Source organism: Leucopleurus acutus, assembly GCF_964270905.1.
Source record: "Leucopleurus acutus genome assembly, chromosome: 7".
NCBI lineage: Eukaryota > Metazoa > Chordata > Mammalia > Artiodactyla > Delphinidae > Leucopleurus > Leucopleurus acutus.
The window spans coordinates 87650726-87672975 of record NC_139150.1 but is presented as its reverse complement, the minus strand read 5'-3'; the positions used below and the strand labels follow the sequence as shown (position 1 = coordinate 87672975).

Below are 22250 nucleotides of genomic sequence, written 5' to 3'. Positions count from 1 at the left end.
GGATTTCAGATTAACACTGAGATTACCAGAATAGCCAATGAAATAAAACCAACTCTTCTTAAATATGCTAGTGAAGATTTTAGTGTGTTTTCCCATATGCCTGCTGCCTAAACCCTCTAGTTTTTATGGAAATTTGACTTTAAACAAATTATCTTCACATAATTAAAGCTGTAATTCACTGATTCTGATATTTATATTATCATTTGAAACTTTAGCATCATATGTATACCCACCAGTTTTTACTAATTTTAGGGCAAGATTTACATTCTTCAGAATACGAGTTACCTAAAATGTATAAGAAAATGTTCCATAATTGTTTTCCTTTCAGGGTCAATTTACCTAGTAGAAAGGACTATTTTAGAGAACCCCTTCCTTCCCTTTTTATTTAGCTTTTCACTGTGTTGCCCATGATGTTGAGGAAACAACCAAAAGACAATCAGAATCCTGGAGAGTGTCTGGATTCTGGCCCCAGGGCTGCCAATGCCACTTAGGTGGGTCCCCATGTCCTGACTGTAAAAGAACAGCCTTGTGCCAAATATTGTCTAAGGTGCTTTCAATCTCTAAAATTCTATGATCAATGGTCAGTCTGAACAACAAACTAGCCAACCAACCAAGCAAACTAAACTACATTTCCTGTGGCCAAATTCTCAGAGCCCAGGAGCCCAGAGGTCAGCTTATTGAATAGCGGGAAGAGTCAATTTGTTCAAAAGACATGCTACACACAAAACAAGTATCAGTAAGAAATAGCACTTTTCTGCCACTATCTAAACACGACCTAAAAACAAAATATAAATAAGGTTTTAAACTTCAATATGTATACTTAGCATATGGACTATCTATTCCCCAAAATGGAAGATATTTCTGCATAATTTCAAAGTGTAATCATATAACTTCTCTCCTAATGATGTTATACTAACAAAACCATAAAATTTTAATGGTTTTGAAATGTGAAAATACTTAACAGTATAGTTATCTGTATTTATAACACTTTTTCTTTTATTTAAATCATATACATTTCATTAGAATTTCTAGCCCAAACATTGTATTTGAAGGTGAGAGAAAACAAACTGATATAGGTGAACTTCTTGGCACTTTAGTCTTAGTCCGACATTTAGATAAGTCACTCTCAAACAAATACAATGTCAAAGCGTACTTGAATTTCTTTAATCTAAGGAGCCAAGTGGACAACACCCAAGTATTATCTATTCAAAACAAGACCTACTCAGTGTTAACTAGATTTATTTTGATCATTTTGCACTATATACAGATAACAAATCACTATGTTGTACAACTGAAACTAATATAATGTTATATGTCAATTATACCTCAACACAACAAAACAAAAACCAAGACCTACTCTTGTAAAATGCCAGATAGTCCGGGAAATGGCAGCCTTTCTACCGCTGAGCCTCGAGGCCAGTGTGAAAGGCCTCCTCTTCTCGGTCAGAACAGAGGACCTGGGATGGGTAGGTTTCTGCTTACCTAGACTCATTTGCACAGCACTTCACAGCCTCCCAAGTCTCTTGCTTCTTTGCTGCCCTTACAGACAACACGTAGGCCTTTTTTTTTTTTTAGCCATTTTTAATTTAAGGCCTTCACTGACTGATTTCCTTATGGGAAATGGGAAGAATGAACATGATTACTAAATTTCTGGTCTAAGTGTCAGATCTCTAGTTCCAGACTGTTCAAATGCCACTGTCATGCAGAGCCCTCTTTCCCCCAGCCCCCATTCCTCCTTAATTGGTAGTGTTAAGGTAAAGGCCTTCAACAATAGAAGTCAAACAGCCTCCCGCCCCCTCCAGGTACTCCATTGAAATGTGCATTTCTGAGAGGCTTCCTGGGTGACTGACTCAAATTCATCTTTTTCTTCTAGAGGTTGGCAGTAACTGCGGAACTGCAGGGTAAAACGTTAAAATACTGGTGAAAAATTAGGAAGAGCTTGCAAGATGTAGAATTTTGGGGTATGAAATCTAAATACTGCCCTCCAGTCTTAACACCCTTTTCTATGCCACCATGGAAATTCATTTAAAAGCCTTCCAAAATGACAGTTTTGGTGAAGTTCTAGAAAGATCAGGCATTATTTTAACCCAGTAGAAAAAAAAAAAAGAAATATGATTATACAGTTTGCAAGATAAAAGTTAAAGGATTAAATTCGCCACTTGCTTCAATATTTCAATAATTGGACCTGTCGATACCTTAGGTAAGAAAAACATAGCAACTGGTGTATAAAACTACTGAGTCAATTCGGGCATAGGATTCCGAGATGAAGAACTTCGAGGTGCAAACCTTTACAGTATATCGTGTTTCCACGGTAGTTTTATTGACTCCTTAAGAAGCCTTTGCTTGGTCTATTTGAATCCTGGGCATAGGTCAATAAAAAGACCGTAGCTGATTTAGATCGTTCCTAAATTCTGACATCAACTCTACCTTAAGTCTATATAACAGCAGACAATTTAAGAAGTCCATATTCTTCCAAGCCAGCAGCCATGGCAAGAGTCCCTTTCACTTGGCGCTATTACAGGGAAAACCAAGAAATACTTAAAAAAATATACAGGCCAAAGAACTGGAGTTAAGTTACTAGGGTAGGGCTGTGTAAAGCTTTGGTGACTCACTAAATGAAGTTGTGAACTGGGGTCTTGGCACTAGGGGAACACAGAAGAAACAGAAAAGTTGGGGGTCTTCCGTAGGGTGGCGAGCACACTTTTATCTTTGATTGGCGGAATCACTCAGACTTTTCTTTATGGCGTCACCGGCTACCTGCCTGTAGAAAAGCTCCGTCTCTGTGACGTCACGCCTCACTGACCAATGAAAGGCCTCAGTCTGCGGGCCCCGAGGAGGGTTGTGGGCCCCTTTTTGTGAATGAAGCTTTACGGACCAACCCTCCGGGAGTCCCCGGGAGCCGCGGCCCTCTGTGCTCGGGCGCCTCGGCGGCAGCGTCCGCGGCTGCGGTGGGCGCGCACGGTTACTCCGGGCAGCCCCAGGCGCCGGCGACAGCAGCGTCGCCTCTGCCGCGCCAGCGGGCTGCAGGCACCTGGGGGCGGGCTGGGGGTCGCCGGCAGCGGCAGGAGGCGCTGTAGCGAGGGCTGTGGCGCGGGTCCCGCGGCGGCCGCAGGAGGGAGCGGGACAGCCGCGGTGGGCCAGGCCCCTCCTCCGGCTCCTGCGCGGCCACCTCCCGCCGGGCTCCGCCGGCGCCTGCAGTCGGCGCAGCGCCGCTCCGCGCCCGCAGCCCTGAGCGCCCGCGCGCGGGGCCAGCGGGGGCTTCGGCGGGCTAGCGGGCGCGCGAGGCCATGGTCGTGGTCCCCTGACGGGCCGCGGCCGCCTCCATGAAGCGGAAGAGCGAGCGGCGGCCGAACTGGGCCGCCGCGCCCCCCTGCTCGCGGCGGTGCTCGTCGTCCTCGCCGGGAGTGAAGAAGAGCCGCAGCTCCACGTCGCAGGAACTGCACCACCTGGACCGGCAGGACGACCTGTACCTGGACATCACCGGTGAGCCGGCGAGCGATCGCATGGCGGGGCGCCCCGGACACGCGGCACCCGGCGCGGGGGTCCTAGCCCACCCACCCGGGGCAGTAGAGGCGCCTCCCCGGGCCAGACTGACACGCCTCCACCCCCACCCCCATAAAAGCCAGAGCCGGCCACACCCCCTTCAGGATCCGGGCCCTGGGAGCGCCCCCCTACCCCGAGTTTTCTTCTGCGTTTGTTGCAAGCTGTAACTTTATCCGTTTTGCACCCTCCTACCCCAGCAAGATGGCCCCAGGGGTCACCTTTCTAAATTGCGGGCGTCTGCTCGGCGCCTCGGGATTTTCCTAAATTCGAGTTGATACCGCCTCCCGGGTTGCAAGCTCGGTTGGCCCTTAAGGAGTATCAACCTCCGAATCACTCCAAAGGATTCCCCGAGCGCGCTGAACACGCCGGCGCGGGAGCTGCAGTGTTTATTTGGCGTTTGCCAAACCTCCGCTGCTCTGTGGGAAATGGAGTCCCTCCCGCCTGGGGCGGTGTTCCCCGGCCCGGCGCGGAAGCCAGATCCTTGCCCTGGTCCTCATTGCTCTCGCCCCCTCCCCAGCGCGCGTATGAGCACGCCCCAGACCTCCTAGGGATAATTTCCCTGCCTTGCTTCCGGAATGTCACTTAGATGGCATTTGAACCGGTCAGCTTGATGAATGCCCAGAGTTGTCACTTTTGAGAAATCACAGGTAGAAAAGCAGCCGTTTGATAACTGCTTTATTATTAGTGCCTATTCTACAATTCTTGAAGACTTTATAAATCCAATTTGGGAGCCGTTGGGTTTGCCAGGATTGACACTGAAGCGTGTGAAGGCATTAAATGAGATGATGTTTGTGGAAACGCTTTGTCTACAATTTTGAGGGATTTTTCAGTCTGTTTTCTGTGGCGCAGAGTGTGTAAACCTCGGTGTGTTGGATTTTTATAAACTGTTTCCCGCCCATTGATAAACCAGGTAAGCTGGAGTGGTCAGAACATTAATTAAGAAGATGCTCAAACACAGAAATTTAGTAGAAATTATTTTCTAGGTCGATGGATAGTTGTTTTGGAACTAAGGTCCATTTCACAGAAAGTTGAGAGTAGAGCGGAAGGTATCTCGGCGTTGAGTGGATGGACCTTGGCGACAGAGGAGGTAGGCAGGAAGGGGTTGCCTTAAGTACCTGTCTCCGGCTGGCACCAGCCCAGGTCCACCGTAGCGCCTGGCGCTTTAGGAGGTAAAGCCCACTTGCTGAGGCTGAGAGCAGATCCCACCACATTGTGTGCTCCCGGGGAGATGGCCCCGCAGAGGAGGGCCGCGGGTGCAGGACCCACACAGGCCTTATGCCTTGTTATGTATACCTCTTTGAAGGACCTTGTTGAATAGCATTTAATTTGGGGGCAAGTAATACACTTACTTGGTACAGAATTCTTAATTACAAAGGTAAAGAGGAGTATTATATATAGTGAAAAGTTGGTCTCAGCCACCGGGTGTTTTTCCCCAGAGGCAACTTATGTTCCTAGTTTCTTGTGAATCCTTACAGAAATAGACTGCATGGTTACACGTATACATTCTCTACCGTACTTAAGCAGGGCAGCATACAATACGTTGTTTTGCACATTGTTTTCACGGTATTTCTTAGCAGAAAGATTGTTCTGTATTAGTACATGCAGAATTGCCTCATTTGGTTTTAATTACTGCTTCTGCCAAAATAGATATGGTTTAAAAGTATAAAACCATAAAATGGTGTATGTGGATTTAAATGTATATGTATATGTTTTATGACTTGTTTATATATATGTGTATGTTTTATGACTTGTTTAGACAGTTCCCTATTGGAGACACTTGTCTCCAATCAAAAAGGAAGAGTCTGACAGCAAAGTCATTGGGGTGAATCTTGCTTCTTTATGGGAAAAAAGATGCAATGTGGCTGGCTTTCCTGAGGTAGTGATCAATGAATTAATTTCAGAAAACATCACCAAGCAGAATATTGAGGAAATAGTTGGTGCACTATATAAAATCATAATACTCTTATTTAGATGACAAGCCCAGATAATGGAAGGGTCCAATCTCAGTGTAAGATCACTCCAGGGGAGTTAAGGAAATCAACTTCCCCTACGATTTCTCCAGATGTCCCTTAGTGACAGTCTTGTATTCCTGGGAATAATAATACTTAATCAGTTTGGTTGGTGTGATATACAAGACAAAGTAACTTTGGATGCAAGGTGGGGATTTCTTTTTACTGGGCTTGTAGGAAACGCTTGAGGCCTCATCCTCAGCAAATGGCAACCTGGTAGCATCCTTCCCAACTTGTTTTTCCCTCAGTTATTGTTTTCTAAAAGCAGTGCATGTGCATTTTTAATGTCAAACATTACTAAAGGAGATATATAAATATAGTTAGTCCCCCTTGCCTGGTAATATTTTCTTTCCCTTCAGTTTTCTACTCATATTCAAGTTTCTACAAATTGTACTATACCAGTAAGAGCGGTTCTCTTTTTAATGGCTGCATGTTGTGGCATTGTATGGCTGAATTGTGATTTATTTAATGCTAATAAATAAATGGTTATTTGGGGGTTTTCCAATCCCTACTGAAAATGGCTGCAGTAGCATCAGTGTACATGTCTACCTACACGTGTGACTGTGTAACTTGAAGTGAAGAGGCCAGGCCAAAGTATATATAGGTTTATCCATTTGTGAGTGGACTTTTGGGGCAATTATGAATAATGCTGCTATGAACGTTCACGTACAAGTTTTTGGGTATATACCAAGGAGTAGAATTCCTTTGGGTATATACCTAGGAGTAGAACTGCTGGATCACATGGTAACTGCCAGGCTTTTTTCCAAAGCAGCTGTACCACCAGCATTCTCACTAGCAATGTATGGATTATTCCACATTCTCACCAACATTGTTATAGGATTGTGAAGATTCTTTCCCAGTGGGGTTGGTTTGTAAACATTATTACTTCTGCCCACTCTGCCTTTAAATACATTACTTATTTTTTTTTTTTTAAACTTTGGTCCCTTCACATTTTTATTACAGTGTATTTTATCTATAGGTTGAATTCCCATAGATCCCAGGGTATTTCATATGTGTACATTTAACATAGGAGGCTTAATTCCTATTTTTGTTCCTCTCTCTTTTGTTATGTGGTCATTATTTATTGTCTATCCTGCCACCCCGATATACTGGACACTACTCTTACTAGGAGCAGACTGACCCAGGTTTTATTCCTAAGCAGACCCCATCAACCTCTCATTGACCATTCATTCAGTTCTTGCCATATGCAATGACATGGAATTTTACCTGTATTCCTGGTGCAGTTCCAGTGCACCATGTGAAAGAAAGGTTATAAATACAGTATAAACTGTATATGTTAATGCTGAAGAGGTAACTGAGTAAAGATAAGATCCTAACGAGTTATCAGTCAGGAAGCAGGGGGAAGAAGGGAAGTGAGGAGGGCTTTCAGTTGTATTTGGAGCTAGGTATCTAGATGAGAGAAATACCAAGGGAAAAATGTTGGACACAGTCAGGTTTTGTTGTTGTTGTTTGTTTGGTTTTGGTTTTTTTTTTTTTTTGCCCATGCGGCTTGTGGGATCTTAGTTCCCCAGCCTGGGACCTTGGCAATGAAAGAGTGGAGTCCTAACCACTGGACCACCAGGAAATTCCCCACAGTCAGGTTTTTGATTTTCCTATGAACCTCCTTGTGGCCAGAAGTCTGAATCTTTTTGATCTCTATACATTCCTGTCCCTTAAATAGGGCCCTCTGTAAATGACATTGCACATTTTCCTTTCCTCTTTATTAATATAGAAAAAAAATTAAAGGCTATAACATGACTGCATAATCTGTTTTTGATAATTTATTTAATAGTTGGTACAGAAGTTCAATTTATTTTACTTTTTTTTTTTTAAATTTCTGACTAGTAACAAAAATTGTCAATAACTGTTGGCTTAAAAAATATTCTTGATGGTTTGTCTTAAATTGAAAAATACTTTTTTTCAGTGTCTGCCATTATGTTCTACCTTTTAAAGAGTGTCTATATTATAACAGTAACTAATTTTATTGGAGAAGCTCTAATTGAGGTCAGGATTGTTATTTAAAAGCATTGATTAATGATGTATTGGATACTCATCAAATAAAATGAAACAGATACAGCACTACTCCTCCCCCCTTCTTTTTAGGATTTTAAAAATCACGCTAGACATCATTAGACAGGGAAAATTTATTCATTAATTGAAGTATTTTTTGAATGCTTACTATGGAAAATAGTCATGTGTATTCATTGTTTGCAGTGATAGAAATATATTTTTCTTGATAGAAAAGGAATGCTGTTAACCTGGGGCACTGATTCAAGGGGGAAATAAATTAATTTTTCTTCAACGGTTTCATGTAGTAGATTGAGTTTCAGTAACTGAAACTCATCAAAGTCTGTAGTGTTCATTTTTCTTCTTACTTATGACTTATGTCTATACTTACTCTCTGCGTAATGTGAATTTACTTTCTTGATTTATGTGCTCGCTTAATTCTTCAACATCTTTACTTCTGATGGCATTATGTTAGTCATCTGCTTTGAGTCTCATTCCTTAGGCACCAATAAAAAGGCAAAAACTTAACACAGTTTCAGTGTTGCTGCCGCATAAAGAGTGTTTGGGCATAAAGATGAGGGGGAGGTGGAATAACTGGGTTACACAGATAGTTTTTTTTTTTTTAATATTTCTTTATTTATTTGGCTGCACTGGGCTTAGTTGCGGCATGTGGGATCCTCATTGAGGCATGCGGGATCTAGTTGCCTGACCAGGGATTGAACCTGGGCCCCCTGCATTGGGACTGCGAAGTCTTAACCACTGGAGCACCAGGGAAGTCCCACAGAGATGGTATTAATGCCAGGAGTTGACAGCACAAATTAACTGCGCTGTGCCTTAGAATGGGAATGAATTTCTCCAAATTTTGTTGGGGTTGGGGAGAGCTGGAATGAAACCACTTTGTGGATTTTTAGGATGGAAAGAAGGCACTGGCACATACCAATGACATTTCTTGGAAATTTCTGAGATAGTCTCCTGGGAACTCTGAATTGATGGACCTGGTATTTTTTGAAAGACTTTTAAGAAATGCCCTAGGAATTTCACAGTTGTCCATTTTTCCCTGTGAAGAAGCCAAGACCAGAGATAAGTAATTTTGCAAATTTGTAAAATAAGTTTGCAAATTTGCAAACTGCAAATTAATGCAGTTTCTTTTTGGGAAAGTCATGATCACCTGCCTTTTATTCTTTCTGACAGATAAAGCTGCTTCACAGTTATACATAAATGATTTCTTGAACATCTACTAGTTACTCCTTTGCTACTTTGGCTAGTAGATGATGTCATAGTAGATGCTCCATGAGTAGTATCTATGAAGTTGAATTTAGAGAGATGAATAATTATCTAGTGAATTTGGAAAAATGAGCAAACTAACTACACAATTCAGGTCTTTCAGAGCTCATGCTATTTTCCAAGTTGGCCATCATTACACCCCTGATCTTCCAGATATTTCATTCCTTCAGCAAACATGTAATGAATATCTATTCTGCCAGCCTTTTTTTTTTCCTCCTTCAAGTGCATAAAATAGGTCACTGCTGGGAGATCCCTGCTCCCATAGAGGTTATGTTCTCTGCTTTACTTGAGAAAATAAAACTTGGAGGGTTTGAAGGAGAACTAATCTGAAGAGGAACCATATCTTGGTTGAAATCTTTGGGGAAGAAAAACTTTGATGGTAGCGTTTTTGAAGAGCTAATTCTGGTAGTTAGGCTCGAGGACACCAGGGAAAGCTGGTGTCTCCCCACACAGGGGCTGAACACAGCCAGATTTAATAACCTTTTGGAGCCTGGATTCTCTCATCTGTTTAAAAATAAAAAGTCTGCAGAGTTGTTGGGAGGATGAAATGAAGGGGATGCATGTTAAGTGCCTGGCTTGGTGCCTCGCTGACAACCGGGGCTCCATAAATGATCTCTGGTATTACAAGTGTGCCAGCAGTGGGCAAGCCCGTGGGGTACAGAGGGCACACTGAGTCATCATGGTTAGGAGGGTTTCAGGCTCAGAAGCAAACATTTCCCCCATACGTGTACTTGCACAAAAGGTTCGGTGAATCAAAACAGTGAAAATGCAGTGTGTTCCTCTCCCTGCTTCTGAATGTAATCTTCAGGGCAGAAACGCTGCAGATGAGGCTGGCTCAGTATTTGTCAGAGACGTGGAGGAGGTTTGGCGCCGTGTTGATAATCTTTTCTGCCTTGGGAAAAACGTTACAGTTTCATTTTAAAGATTTCTTGCAAGAGGAAGAATAAACCAAAACTCTTCGGAGGCTATTATTACATGCTTTTATTATACTGAAGAGTTTGTATGTTGCTACTATTAAATTGCAGCTAAGTTTATGGGGGGTGGTTCTTCATAAAAATGCAAAGTCCTCATGGGAGAGCCTCAGGTAGAAGGTTATTTTTAAAAAGTGTGTTAAGTTATTTACTGATAAAATACAAATTTTTCAGAGTGGCTAACTTAAAGCATGACTGTGCCCTAGTACATCCGTTTTAAAAGAGTATTTCACAGATCCAAAAGCTTTGACACTGGTGGTGCATATTATTGGCAGACAGGGTGTTTGTTTTGGGTAAAACAAATTACCTTTCAAAAGGCCTTTCTAATGTTTAATGTGTGGCACAGAGACCCAATTTATTTGGAAGGGGTGGGAGTTAGAAAATAAGATAAATAAGAAATGATATCTTTAAATCTATTTTCTTTATTACACTGGGAAAAAATAATTTTAGTAGCCAGTATTTTGTTTTTCTTCCCATCCTAGCTACAGAATATTTTTATTTTAATCTTAGTAAGTCCTTTAAGGTCCTTCACACTAAAATTACTTTTATAATTGTCTTTAAAAAGAAATGAAAACATGGGTAGATTGGTTTATCTGAGTATTTAAAAGCCAGTCCTCACTTAGGCCAGGTACCATTATGAGTGAGGTAAGTAGGTCCAGGGATTACTCTGGGCCAAAAGTGGAGAGATTGTATGGAGACAAAGAAAGTGGTGCGGCAGGAGCTAACCAATTTTCAAATACTGTTTCTTTACATTTTTTGATTTTTAGCTTCCAAGGTTGGTTAGTCACTTAATTTGTAGAAGTGCTGACTACCGTATTAGCCAGGGATTACCTTAGAAAACAATTTCCAAAATAAAAATGATTTTAACTTCTGAAACACAAGGTTATTTAACTGGAATTTGTACATCTCATCTGAATTCTCTAGTTTATTTGAAAGTTTTACGCCCTTCTCTCTCTCTCTTTTTTTCTATAGCTTTTCATGGATACTGCTCCAACAAAGGTATTCAGATCATTGACTCTACTTTGCAGTTCTTTGATGATTTTAAAACTGTAGATTTAATCTGTTAGTTGTGATTCTTGGTTCCGTCTCTTCCTGTTTGCTTGTCTTAATTTTAGTCTTAGGTAGCAGTTTTAGTTTTCTATAACTGTAGAGTATCTTTCATATGTTTACGACTTAAGTTGAAATCTGTCTTTATATGAAAAGTTCTGTTGGTTTCTGTGTACAGGTAATGCTGGAAGTAGTTTCTGTGATATTTTATGGGGTTAATTATGAACGCTATGTTTTGTATGGTGGATATTTTTGGTAATACTAAATTTTTATTTTAATTAAATCTCACTTTTGTAAGCGCTTGCCGAAAGGATACTTAGAATGAGTTGTTACGACAGCTGTTCTTGATCCCCCCCCCCCACCCCCCGTTACTTTAGTTATTTCTAGGCATTTCTTTGCTTAGTGGACAGGCATATATCTCACTTACTGTGTTTGGTAAGAGGGAAATCTCATGAAATGCCAACCTGAACTTTGGGAACAGGGGAGTTCTTTTGTATCCTATTAAAAAAAATTTTTTTTTAATATTCCGATTCCCTTTGATTTTCAGGCTCCTCAACCAAGGCCATTTACCAAAAGAACAAATCTGAATGGCCCCATATACTTATTATTTTCAACTGAAAATTTTCTGACTTTATCCTCTTCATCTTTTATTCAGCTCCTTTAATTCTTAGTATCATTTATATTCTAGAGGAGCAATTCTCTTAAGAGTCCTTTATTCACCAGTCGGTTCAAAGGTTTGGTCCCATTGTCTTTGAGGCTGAAAAGCTGAGGAAGCTAGGCAGGGTAAATTCATTCTAATTGCATAATATCACATATTGATTTCATTTCTCAGGTAGTTTACTTTTACACCATTAAAATTTGGTCGACAGTGCACTTTTCACAAAAGAGAAAAACATCTTGTTCCTGATGTCAGTGATATTTGTTGTTCCTTCAAGTTCTAATTTGACAGTAAAATTACTTTCTTGGCACTGCTATGCAATTTATGACATTGATCTTTTTATACCCAATCCGTAATGCTATAATATCATTACAGATTATGAATTCTGCAAAGTCCTCTATTTTAGGACCATCTCAGCTGAATCATTCTCTGCATTTTGCTCATTTATCCTCATTTGTATTCGTATGAATTGTGCTATGGAATTTATTCAACAAATATTTATTGAGCAACTACTTTGAACAAGGCAGTGGGCCAAGTATTACTGAGGAAGGGAGGAGGGGATATGAAGATTTAATAACAACATGCTCATTATCACTGAAAGATTGAGAAGAAGGCATACACTCTTAAGTCATCATCTCAATGAAGACAGGCAGTGAAGGAATCAGTCATTATGTAATTTTGCTCTCTTAATTTAAACAGTGTCAGTTTGAGAGAAATTAGTGATGGAAATGTTACTTGATAATTCCTACACAAAGTGAGTTATTTTTTTCAATATGTGGTCAAAATGACCTGTCTTATGGTGTCTTTCTCGTGTGTGTGTGTGTGTGTGTGTGTGCGTGTGCGTGTGCGTGTATGTTTTAACCTTTAAAAGATGAGAAAAAGCTTCATTTTGGTATATAACTAATCATATATATGTATGATATGAATATATGCATACAGTTAATAATATCCTGGAAACTATCCCTCTACTAACACAGAGCCAAAGTGAAAGGTCTGAATTCCAATTAATTCTGTATCACTAATTTGAATGTCAAAGTATCCCACAGGACATAACTTAAAATGAGATACTTTGTTTTATTTTTAAGAATACCTTATTTATTGGTAAGAAGTAATTATAGAGCACCTTTTAAGTTGAGTATTGCTTCTTAAATTGGAGGCACTAAAGATGGCTAAATATTTTAAGAACTATATTTGGTATGTGTGACTTTTAAACTGAAAAGCATTCTGATTTTCACATTCTTTTATAGGTGCTGAGGAAGAATTGCTTTGACACGAATGTGTAGCAGAATTAACATTATGGTTTTACATTTTGGGGAGCTGTTCTCAATCTGCTCTTAGAATTTTTTTATTGTACTGCTGTCATTAGATAGCTTTCTGGAAGCACCTAATACATGAAACAAGCATCTTAACATTCATTTATTTCCTTTCTGACAGTGTACTGTCAAAAAAGCTTAGAATTTAGCTAGCAAACACAACTGAGGTTGGGATTTTAACTCCACTATTATATTCTAATTTTAAACTATTGTGACTAAAAGGGCTTGAAGTAAAAACATATCCATTCAGGATATGTTTGAGTGCGTATTATAGTCTCATCCTTGCAACGGGTGCTGCAAGAGCTGCGATAGAGATTTCATAGTTGACCCCGGATCTCTGGAAAGTGACACTAGTACATGGAACTGGGTGATATCTATATATCTTCTGTATCACATAGAGGAACTTATCTGTGAATATCATGGACACTCAAAGATAGATGCCTCTGAATGAATGTGATCCTTGGAAAGGAGGCTTGAGCTATGTTTTAAAAGATTCTCTTATATTCCCCTGCAGAACCAGCAGGAACTGTTCTTGATCACAGTAACACACAGTAGTCTCTGCTTTCTCCTTCCTCCTGACAATACCATTGCTACTACTGTGGTGGCATTTGTATGTGTGAAGGGTGATTGCTGGGACTGGGGATAGACTCTATCCCAGCATGGGATACCCCCCTCCCCGACCTGTCCTGTTCTTGTATTCAGCAGTTAACCTGAATTAAATAATAACTTTGCTCCAAAATGGAAAAATACTTTATTTAGTGAAATCTCTCTTACTCAAGAGGGCAGGAAAAGGAAGATGAACCTTAAAACATTCTTTATTTAATAGGACCTATTCAGATTATTTTGAACAAATACACTTTTAGAGGCTAAATTTGTGGATTCAGAAGACAATCATTTCCAGGCACAGTGCTAAAGGAATTTTTTCTTTTCTTGTGGAACACTTTTGCGAATTTCCAAAATAAAAATGTTGGCTATTCCAAAGGCTAAGCAATAAACTTGGATGCTTTGGATTAAGGACTGTATTTTAAAATGATTTCAGAAAACAAGTATTATTCTAATATAGAGATTTATGAAAAGGATTAATAAATTTTGTTTTATGCCACAAAAGTAGTTTTTAAATAATGCCAATTTCTTTTGTGTACCTTTTACACACCCCATTTAACATAACCATATGCAGTGCTGCTTTGTTGTAATTATATTGTCTTCAAAACATTTTACTAAGAATAAATAGGCATATATAAAACTGCATTCAATGTCTTGTTTCGGATTCCCCCAGAACAGACTGAGTCAAGGATTCCAAGGCAAGCACTTTCTTTAGGAGATGGTCCCAGGCAACTCTCAAAGTGAAGTAGGTAAGTGAGAGGATCAGGAGGTGCAGGCCATAGACCGCTCATTAGCAAGCAAGTTACTTACTGTGGTAGCTGTAGTTTGATCCCACAGGGGAAATCTGGGAGCCAGTGTAGAACAAGTGAGGATGGAAGGGGGCTGGGATATTTGTACACTAGTAACTCAGAGGGTGAGTGATAATTCTGAAGTGCTGTGAGGGCAGCCCAAATGGGCTCTGCAGGTGGGAGAAAGTCCTGAAAGAAATGTTGGTATAATAGTTGCAGTATGTGCTGAGAAGGGGAGGGTGGGAGTGGTGACTCCTGCAGTCGGTCATAGTATGGTTAAATTTTTTCTGTGAGCTCTTAGTGCTATTAGTGTTTTTTTTAGCTATTTAGCCCTCAACCATTATCCCAAGTTGAGTGTGTTATTGTCACTGTGCTGTGTCCTGGTGAGGCAATTTTGATAGCAAATGTTGGGAGAAGGCACACACGTGACAGGGCGGGTTTGTTAGAAAGAACCAGTGGGAGAGTACTAAGCTGGATGTTTATGATGCGAGCTTAATGAACCATTTGCAAGGAATTGTTTAAGGAAACTAGGTAAAGATGTGTGTGCAGTTAAGGATAGTTGGAAGTTCTTTGATTTTTATGAAAGGCTTTATAAAGATCACTGTAGCTTGGAGATTTAACTAACAGTTGTGATTAGCATCTAGAAGAATTATGGCCAGAGACAATCCTGACTTCAGTAAATGTGAAGTGACTGGAAGGAGCTGAGCCATTGCCAATGTAGAATGCCAGGACTGATCTCCTTGGACACTCTGGATTCCATGCAAGTACCATTTCCAAGAACTCCTCACCCCCAGCTAAATGGAGTTTATGCATACATGTGAAGTCAGCCACCTTATGTCATTTATTTCCAATAAGGCCAGATAACAAGCATTAGGTACTCTTGTGAGTGGTTCAAGATAAATAAATCTACTGATTTAATTGCTCAGGAGTTTATAATCAATGTATCATATGCGTGTACAAAGTGTTACACGAAGTAGGGAAATCACAGTTTACCTTGTGTAAGTAAGAGTTATTTTCCTGCCTTTTGGATGCTTTTCCCATATTATTAAAGCTTTGCATAGTCCCTTTTCATTTTTCTTTGGAAACAATAATTCAGTCTCTTTAACAGAGGGGGAAAATAGTCATACTGCTAATCTTGTGAGAGGTAGACTTTAACAATGCTGAAGCTTTCACAGGGGATCAAGATTCAGTAATAAAAGCCTTGACTTCGGAGACATTAGAAATAGTTTTTCATCATTTTCCTAAATATGAGTGGGCAGCTTTTAGAATTTATTAGAAAAACTAGTGCTGGTGATGTTTCCTGCCCTATAATCCTGTTCCATGTTCTTGAGGTGCATTCCTGATCCTGGGTTCCTGACACGTTTATCATTGGTCCGTGCAAGCCCCTTTATTAGGCTTTCTGTTTCTGAAATATGGCCCACTAAACAACACTCAGTATACTCTTCAACTAGAGTTGCTTGTTTTTCTTTTATGTTTTTTCTTTTCTTTATTTTTTTTTCCTTTTTTTTCTTTCTTTCTTTTTTTTTTCTTTTTTCTTTATTTTTTGAATAGATAACACATGCACATGGTTCACAATTTAAAAGATACAAAAGAGTAAACAGCACAGAGTAAGATTCCCACTTTCACCTGTCACCTAGCTGCCTATTTCCCCTCTTCAGAATCAATTGACAAAGCTGACCTCTTGTGTCTTACCAGAGGTTTTCTATGTATTTACAAATATATGTATATATGTGTATACAGATGTCTGTGTGTTTGTATCCTCTCATACAAATTATGGTCCATTATTCCCACTGATCTCTGCCTTGCTTTTTTTCACTGCTCTTAGGTTGCTCATTGAGCCCAGAGTTGGAATAAAGTGAGCTGGAGGATCCTAGTGGGCCATGCTTTCAAGATGCTCTAGATTAAGATGTGATGATGATAGCCTCTGGGTTAGTCAGTGTATGCTCCATGTTAAGGCCCATGCTAAAACCTGTGTCTGTCCTCCACCTCCAATAAAGTTCCTAAGATATAGGTGCTCATTATTTTTTAAAAAGACAACACATAAAGAAAAGAAAAAGATCAGTGATGCTACTAGCAAGGGTGTTTTCTCTATCAGTTAGTTTAGGCTTGGTTATACTGTAATAGCAAGCCCCCTCCCAATCTCAGCAGTTTAACATAAAAGATTTAATTCTTGTTTCTGTTTCACAGCCACTATGGGTTGGCAGGGGTTTCTGCTTCCTGTAATTGTTTGGGGACCTAGGCTTATAAGTAGCAATGGTCTCTAATATTGCTGGTCCCTGTGCCAGAGGGGAAAAGAATGCTGTGGAGGGTCTTGATCAACAATTAAATGCTCATTTTCGTCATAGTTCATTGGCCAGAATTAACCATGTGGTCCCACCCAACCACAGAGGGACAGGAATGTGCCTGTTAGGTGAACAGCATTAATGAGTACCACAGTTGGCCTTTTAGATTGTTCAGTGTATATTTGTATACATAGATATCTCGATAGAGAGATGTATTTTTATATCAATAAGATAAACACTAAGTAATTTTATCATTACTTTTTTCCACTTCATATGTTATAGCAGAATCTTTCATTGTCCTAAGTATGTGTCTAAATATGTATCTCTTTTGGATGCATATTATTCTATTATATGCCTATATAATAATGTATTTCCTTGTGGCTCCTCTCCTAAGGAAAATGTACCTTAATTTCCATAAAATTGGTAGAAATATTTAGAGGTTGTAGACCGTCCCCCGCCAAGCATTGGATTCCTATCATGGTCTCTAGGTTGTAAATATAAGTGCTATTTAGAATAACCTCTCTTCATCCCCTTTGTCCCCTCATAAAGTACCGTTTTATAATTTTTTTAACTTGATATTTTGTATTGTTTTTTGTTTTTGGCCACACCGCGAGGCTTGTGGGATCTTAGTTCCCTGACCAGGGATTGAACCCGGACCCTTGGCAGTTAAAGCATGGAGTCCTAACCAGTGGACCACCAGGGAATTCCTGTAAACTTGATATTTTGTATAGGTAAATACAGTTGTCCCGCAGTATCCGTCGGGGATTGGTTCCAGGAGCCCTGTGTATATTATTAAGGAAATTATTATCTGTGATGATTTACAAATGTGTTTTCTATTTGTCATTTGCCTTTTGATTATCTTATAGTTGTGGTTGTGACGTGTGTTTACCATGCAAAGTTTGTAGGTGAACCTGCTAATCATTCCTCTTATGGCTTCTGGATTTTAAGTTATAGTTGAACTCAACAAAGCTATTAAGGAATTCTCATGTGTTTAATTTCTCCTGCACTGGCCTGCGTGCTGTTGTTCTTAAGCATTTTACTCACACATATCATATATTATAAACCCCACAATATTGCTTTGGCCAAAAAGTTCATTTGGGTTTTTCCGTAACATGCTAACTGAAACCCGAATGAACTTTTCGGCCAACCCAATATATTGTTATTACTTTTGTTAAAACAATCATCTTTTAAAGAGATATAATTGAGAAAAACCTTATATATTTACCCATGTAGTTACCATTGCTAGTGCCCTTCATTCCTTTGTGTAGATCCAGAGTTCCAAAAGGTATCATTTTCCTTCTGCCTGAAGGATGGTGTTTTTTTTGTTTTGTTTCTGTCTTTTAACATTTCTTATAGTCGAGTCTCTTTTACCTTTTTTGTAAAAAAGGTAAAAAACATTTTGAATGTTTAAAAATGCCTTCATTTTTGAAACGTTCTTGCTTATTATGGAATTCAAGTTTGGCATTTTTCTTTTTCCTTTCTGTACTTGTAAAGACATTGTTCTATTGTCTTATCACTTACATTGGTTCCTACAAGAAATCTGATGTCCTTATCTTTGTTTCTCTGTATGTAATATGTACTTTTTCCTCTGGCTGCTTTTAAGATTTTCTCTTTCTCACTGGTTTTGAGAATTTGATTATGGCATATTTTTCTTCACATTGTGCTCAGGACTTGAATTTCTTGGAGCTGTGTGTTTAAGGAGTTTATCAGTTCAGGAAATTTTCAACCATTATTTCTTAAAATTTTTTTTTCTGCCCATTCCCCCTCCTTAATATACAATTACCTGTATATTAGGCCATTTTAAGCTGTCCAAGAGCTCACAGATGGTCTTTTCAGTTTTGTTGGATTTTTTTTCCTTCTCTCCCTCACTTTCATTTGGATAGGTTTACTGCTATGCCTTCAAATTCACTACTATTTTCTTCTATTTTCTTATCAGCCATTAATCAAATCCAATGTATTCTTCATCTCAGATTGTAGTTTTCATTTTTAGAAAAGCTCGATTTGGGCGTTTTTTTATATCTTCCATGTCTACCTTTTTTTACTGTATTTAAAAAATAATAGCCCTTTGAGATGTAATTCACATATCATATAATCCACCCATTTAAAGTGTACATTTCAGTGGCTTATTTTTTTGTAATAGTATATTTTATGTAGTATTGAAATACTAAATATTTAAAAAATAGTATTTTGGGGGGGATAAATAGTATATTTACAGAGTTGTGCAACTATCCTCATAATCTAATTTTAGAACGTTTTCATTATCCAAGAAAGAAACTTTGTTCCTAATAGCAGTTATTCCCCATTCCCTTCACCTTCTCTTCCATCCCAGCCCTGGGCAACCACTAATCTACTTTCTGTCACTATAGATTTTCTATTTTGGACATTTCATATAAATGGGATTATACTATTATTGATATTTTGTGAGTAGTTTCTTTCACTTAGCATAATGTTTGAGGTTCATCCATGTTGTAACATGTATCATACTACATTCCTTTTTATGGCTGAATAATATTCCACTGTATGACTAGATCACATTAAACTTATATGTGTGTAGGTGGACATATATTTTATGTGGACATATATTTTCATCTACTAACAACATATGAATGCAGTTATGATAACTTTTAATCTTTTTCTCTGCTAATTCTAACTTGTGCATCAGTTCTGAGTCTATTTTGATTCACTGAGTAGTCTCTTCATAATGGGTCATGCTTTTCTGCTTCCTTGCATGCCTGGCAATCTTTGAATGCTGAATTTTACTTTAGTGGACGCTGGATTTTTTGTTTTTTTTTTTTTTTTGCAGTACGCGGGCCTCTCGCTGTTGTGGCCTCTCCTGTTGCAGAGCACAGGCTCCGGACGCGCAGGCTCAGCGGCCATGGCTCACGGGCCCAGCCGCTCCACGGCATGTGGGATCTTCCCGGACCGGGGCATGAACCTGTGTCCCCTGCAACAGCAGGCGGACTCTCAACCACTGCGCCACCAGGGAAGCCCTATTTTTGTATTTTTATAAATCTTCTTGAGTTCTGTTCAGGGATGCAGTTAAGTTAACCAGTTTCATACTTTCAGTTCTTGCTTTTATGATTTATTAGGTGGGCCTGGATCGGTATTCATTTGAGGACTAATTATTCATTATTGAGGCAAGACCTTCCTGAGTCTTATCCAATGCCCTGTAACTTAGGAGTTTTCACAAAATGGCCTGGAAAACGAGTGCTCTCCCAGCCTGTGTGAATGCCAGACACTGTTTGCTGTAATCCTTTCAGATGGGCTCCAGTGGTTTCCTAACATGCGTGTTCTGTACGCTCAAATACTTGAGAGTTTTTACAAATCTCCAGGGTTCCCTCTCTGTGCAGCTTCCTTCTCTTTGGTACTCTGTACCATGAACATTTGCTGCTTGGTTTCCCTGGATTCAGCTTCATCTCAACATGGAGTCTGCTGGGTTCTGCCTTGGTTTACCCTCTCTGTGCAGTGGCTGTAAGTTGGGGTAATTGCGGGACTCGCCTTTTTTTGTTTACTGTGTCTTGGGGATCACTGTCCTCCATTGCCTGATATCCAGAGTCCTGAAAACCATTATTTAATGTATTTTGTCTGTTTAAAAAAATTTTTTTTAGGAGGAATGGTAAATCTGGTCCCTGTTATTCTATCTTGGCTAGCAGTGGAAATCATGTGTTTTCTTATATATTTTATGTTTCATTTTCTTACATTTAAATATTTTCTCCATTTGAAATTTATTCTGCTGTAAGGTCATGGGACCACTTTTATTTGCTTTTTCAGATGGCTACCTAATACCATTTATTTACTCGACATCTGGTTTGATTTATCATCTTTATCAAGCATTAAGTTCCTGTATATGGCTGGGTCTGTTTCAGAACTTCTGTTGTATATATGTCTATCAGACACTAGGAACATTCTGTATTAGTAATGGAGTAATAATCTGGTAGTGCTAGCTCCTTCTTAGAATTCATTTAAAATTTGTTTTTCCTCCGGCTATTCCTGTTTGTTTATTCTTACATATTTTTCCATATGAATTTTAGGATCAACTTGTCTATTCCATAAACAAACAAAAAATCCTGCTAGTTCTTACATGAATTAACCTGGAGAAAAATAATCTTTAGGATGATGGCTCTTCTGTCCACAAACATGGTATATCTTTTTGTTTGCTCAAGTCTTCTTTTCGGTAGCTCAGTAATGTGTTAAGATTTCATACCATACAATGTCTTACACTTTACTTGTTAAACTTTTTCTTAGGTACTTTAATCTTTGTTGTTACTATTATGAATGTGATTTTTTTTCTCTTCTGTTTATTTCACATATTAACAATTCTCTGAACAATTAGCTGAGCTCTTTATGGAAAATATTTTAATTTTGTTTAACTTTGACTCCACAGCACCTACCAAAGGGTTTGGAAAGTAGAAGTGGCAGTTCAATGTTTAGATGTTAGAATAAAGACTGAGGAGTTACTGTAACTACATTAATACTACATTTATAGTGTAGATGATTACCTCATGGCTTTGTTTTTAATTATTAAAGTTTAGGGATTGATCATTTTGATCTTATTGCTATTTTCTTATTTACCCCTTGTAAATAAGACTCTATTAATATCCTTGTTTAGCTACCTGTTTTTGAACTATGTAGAGTAAGTTAGTATGGCTAATAGTGATTGTATTCAGTGAATAGATTTTTTTATTTGATAAGTGAGTAGGAATTTGCTTGAGAAGCAAAATGGTCTTTTAAAAACTTCGGGTTGGACTTCCCTGGTGGCGCAGTGGTTAAGAATCTGCCTGCCAGTGCAGGGGACACGGGTTCAAGCCCTGGTCTGGGAAGATCCCACATGCCACGGAGCTACTGAGCCCACGCACCACAACTACTGAAGCCTGTGCACCTAGAGCCCATGCTCCGCAACAAGAGAAGCCACTGCATGAGAAGACCACGCACCGCAACAGAGAGTAGCCCCTGCTCGCTGCAACTAGAGAAAGCTGGCATGCATCAACGAAGACCCAACACAGCCAAAACTAAATGAATAAATAAATTAATAAAAAGAAACTCTGTGGAGCTGAAACATAAAAAAAAAACTTAGGGTTTTATGCTGCTGTAAGAAATTAAAGCAAAGACACAAATAAACGGAAAGACATTCCATGTTTGTGGATTGGAAGACTTAATATTGTTAAAATGTCCATAGTGCCCAAAGCGACCTACAGATTCAGTCAGTCCCTATCAAAGTCCCAATGGCATATTTGTAGAAATTGAAGAAACATCCTAAAATTCATATAGGAAGACAAAGCTAAGACCTCACACTTCTGATTTCAAAACATACTACAAAGCTACAGTAATCAAAACAGTGTGGTACTCACCAATAAAAAAGGCAAAAAATTTAAAAACTCCCCATACCAAGTGTTGGGGAGGATGTGGAGCATTTAGAACTCTCATACCCTGCCATAAGGAGTGTGAAATGATACAACCACCATGGAAACCAGTTTGTCAGTTGCTTAGAAAGCTAAACATACATATCCCAGTGATCCCACTCTTACGTATTTACCAAAGGGAAAAGGTAACACATATTCACACAGACTTATACATAAATGTTCAAAGCAGCTTTCTTTGTAATAGGCAAAAATTGGAAACCACATAAATGTCCATGACCAGATGAATGGATTATCAAATTTTCATATATCCATACAATGGAATAATACTACTCAGCAATATAAAGGAGAGAACTATTGATAAATGCAACAAACCATATGGACCTTG

At 39.2% G+C, this 22250-nt stretch overlaps 1 protein-coding gene across 3 annotated transcripts in view; it reads left to right on the top strand.

Annotated features, from left to right (window-relative positions):
- The first annotated feature begins 3301 nt into the window (after positions 1-3301).
- Positions 3302-22250, top strand: part of CDC14B (cell division cycle 14B) — a 101231-nt gene continuing 82282 nt past the window's right edge. For all 3 annotated transcript variants that reach the window (XM_082842606.1, XM_082842604.1, XM_082842605.1), the window contains exon 1: positions 3302-3483. In XM_082842606.1, coding sequence (XP_082698732.1) covers positions 3324-3483 — 160 coding nt within the window. In that variant the 5' untranslated portion in view covers positions 3302-3323. The remainder of the gene's footprint in view (positions 3484-22250) is intronic.